The following is a 2,500-nucleotide window of genomic DNA, read 5'->3' as shown; positions in this document are numbered from 1 at the left end:
CACAAAATCCAGCAGAACAACACACAAAACCAGACCGAACCAGACCAGTGCGCTTGTTTGGGTCAAACAGAGTCTGGTTTCAGACTCCATCGCTGTCCACAATCATATTCAAAACCACCAGGACTACTCCAGCTGTTGGTGATTTACTGCATCAGGATTACGGATTAGGACTTCTAAAATTATTTTCACTAACGATTTCTGCCTGACAAAATATTTTAGCACCTGACATAACTAGTAAAATGTTAATTTATTATGAAAATACTCAAGTTCCTTTAAGATTGTGTTCATTTAACGAATTTCCTGCTTAAACAGCTGTTGAAGAGGTGAAATAAAATTAGAATTATGTTGATTTTTTTCTCACTTGTTAAGATTAGTTAATGCATTAGTTAACAAACTAACTATGAGCAATATATTTTTACAGCACTTATTAACCTTTGTTAATGTTAGTTAATAAAAACACAATTGTTGATGTTAGCTCACACTGTATTAACTATTAATATCAGCTCAGGGTTATTACAGTAAACATATAAAAAATACTAAAAATGACAAAAACACAACAAAATTACTAAAACTTTAAATGAAACCAAATTATAAAAATAAAAACTCATTCAAGATATTATTTACAATAGCCTCTCAATTACAGTAAAAATACCACTGTAAAAGATACAACTTTTGACTTAAAATGTATTAAATGTATAAATTAACATTAAAATTAATAAATGCTGCATTGTTCAAGTATCGTGCATTGTTTTTGAAAGAAGTCTCTTCTGCTCACCAAGGCTGCGTTAATTTTATTAAAAATACAGTAAAAATTGTGAAACATTATTGTAATGTAAAACAGCTGTTTTCTATGTGAATATGTGTTAAACTGTAATGTATTTCTGTGATGTGCAGCTGTATTTTCAGCATCATTACTCCAGTCTTCAGTGTCACATGATCTTCAGAAATCACTGTTCACTCACCAGCGTACATGTGGAAGGTCAGCCGCTCGATGAGCTTCAGCACCGTTCCGGCTTTGATGATGGGAATGCCGGATTTGGACTGGACGTTCTCCTCGAACACGACGTTCTCCTCGGAGTCGGGCTGGGCGAAGCAGTACACCTCGGCCCCGGGGAGCCTCATCTGCTCCTCCTTCTCCTCCTGCAGCATGGCCGTGTCCAGCATGCGCTCCAGCGTGGAGCGGTACTGCAGCGAGATCAGCGCCGCCATCCAGCCGTTCTTCTCCTCCGCAGATTTAGCGGCGAACACCACGCTGTTCCCGTCCTTCAGGATGATCTCGAAGGCGTGCCGGTACTCGCCCTCCTTATCGTCCTTGTCATTGATCTGGACCTGTTCAAGAACACACAAACATCAACAGCTGGTATTTTGCCACATTTTTATTTTAAATCGAGGAATCGCAGTTTAGAATAAAAATATCAGCAAATGTTACAACTACACTGTAAAAAATGACCGTGAATTCAACGGTAAAAGACTGTAATAACGCTACAGTCAAAACCTGCTAGGATGGTTAACGGTAAGTTCCCCTAGGGCTGCTCGCTCGATTATGACAAAAATCATAATTATTATAATTTCGGTCAATATTGTAATCACAATTATTTAACACGTTTATAAGTGGGCCATATGACCAAATCTTTAAATTAATGCTTTATTTAAAGATAGCCATATATACCAGCATAATCACACTGTAAGAGTTCAACTTCATTTGTTCCTTATTAAAGCTACAGAAGTCGTTCAGTGAAGAGCAGTGAGTGATTATGTTTGTTGTTTGGTTGTTTGATTAATATTAAGCACACAGTCGCAGCAGGAAGATTAGGCTGCTGTCACTTTAAGAGCCGCACTTTACTGTTAACTGTTTACGTTCATTTATTACATGACCGACAAGGGATTACGTGAATAACCACTAAGCGCTGCATTTTGACACATGTTTGTGTGTATTTGACTGTTTGGGTGCGCACCTTGAGCTAAAAGATGACTTTACATATATAGCGCATTTACAGTAATCCTCTCGAGGAACAGCACCAGTTCTGTTTCCAGCTTTTAAAAACATGAATAAATGTAATAAACTTTAATAAATCAAGCACGTCCCATTTTTCAAGTCACGTTACATGATTTTACTGATTTGCACATGAAATTGGGCTTTTATGGAGGAGCGAAAGCGCACTGATAGAAAGGGGGCGGAATAATCGTTTTATCTCGATTGTTGTATTTTCATAATCGTTGGAGGCCGAAATCGAAACCGTATTTCGATTAATTGCACAACCCTAAGTTCCCCTTCTATATACGGTGAAAACTGTATTGGACATCGGTAGTCATTGTAAAAATGTAATTTCTATGGTAGTGTACCGTTTCTGGAAGTGAAAAAGAATGTATCATTTACAGTGAATAACCGTAAAATGACATTCCCAGAATTCCCTGTGTTACATTTCAAATTTGATGATTTTTTGTTGAAATAAATAATTCTGGCAACCACAGCTGCTGGTTTTTTACCGTAAATTTTACA

The 2,500-nt window shown here is 37.2% G+C and overlaps 1 protein-coding gene across 1 annotated transcript in view; it reads right to left on the bottom strand.

The window, feature by feature from the left end:
- Positions 1-2,500, bottom strand: part of LOC107571995 (son of sevenless homolog 1-like) — a 34,866-nt gene that overhangs the window by 18,435 nt on the left and 13,931 nt on the right. Inside the window, exon 3 of the mRNA XM_016258400.1 lies at positions 963-1,329. Within this exon, the coding sequence (XP_016113886.1) occupies positions 963-1,329 (367 nt within the window). The remainder of the gene's footprint in view (positions 1-962; positions 1,330-2,500) is intronic.

Source organism: Sinocyclocheilus grahami, unplaced genomic scaffold (assembly GCF_001515645.1).
Source record: "Sinocyclocheilus grahami isolate Dianchi unplaced genomic scaffold, SAMN03320097.WGS_v1.1 scaffold1679.1, whole genome shotgun sequence".
NCBI classification, from domain to species: domain Eukaryota; kingdom Metazoa; phylum Chordata; class Actinopteri; order Cypriniformes; family Cyprinidae; genus Sinocyclocheilus; species Sinocyclocheilus grahami.
Note: the sequence above shows the minus strand (reverse complement) of the source record. Positions and strands in the feature narration are given on the sequence as shown.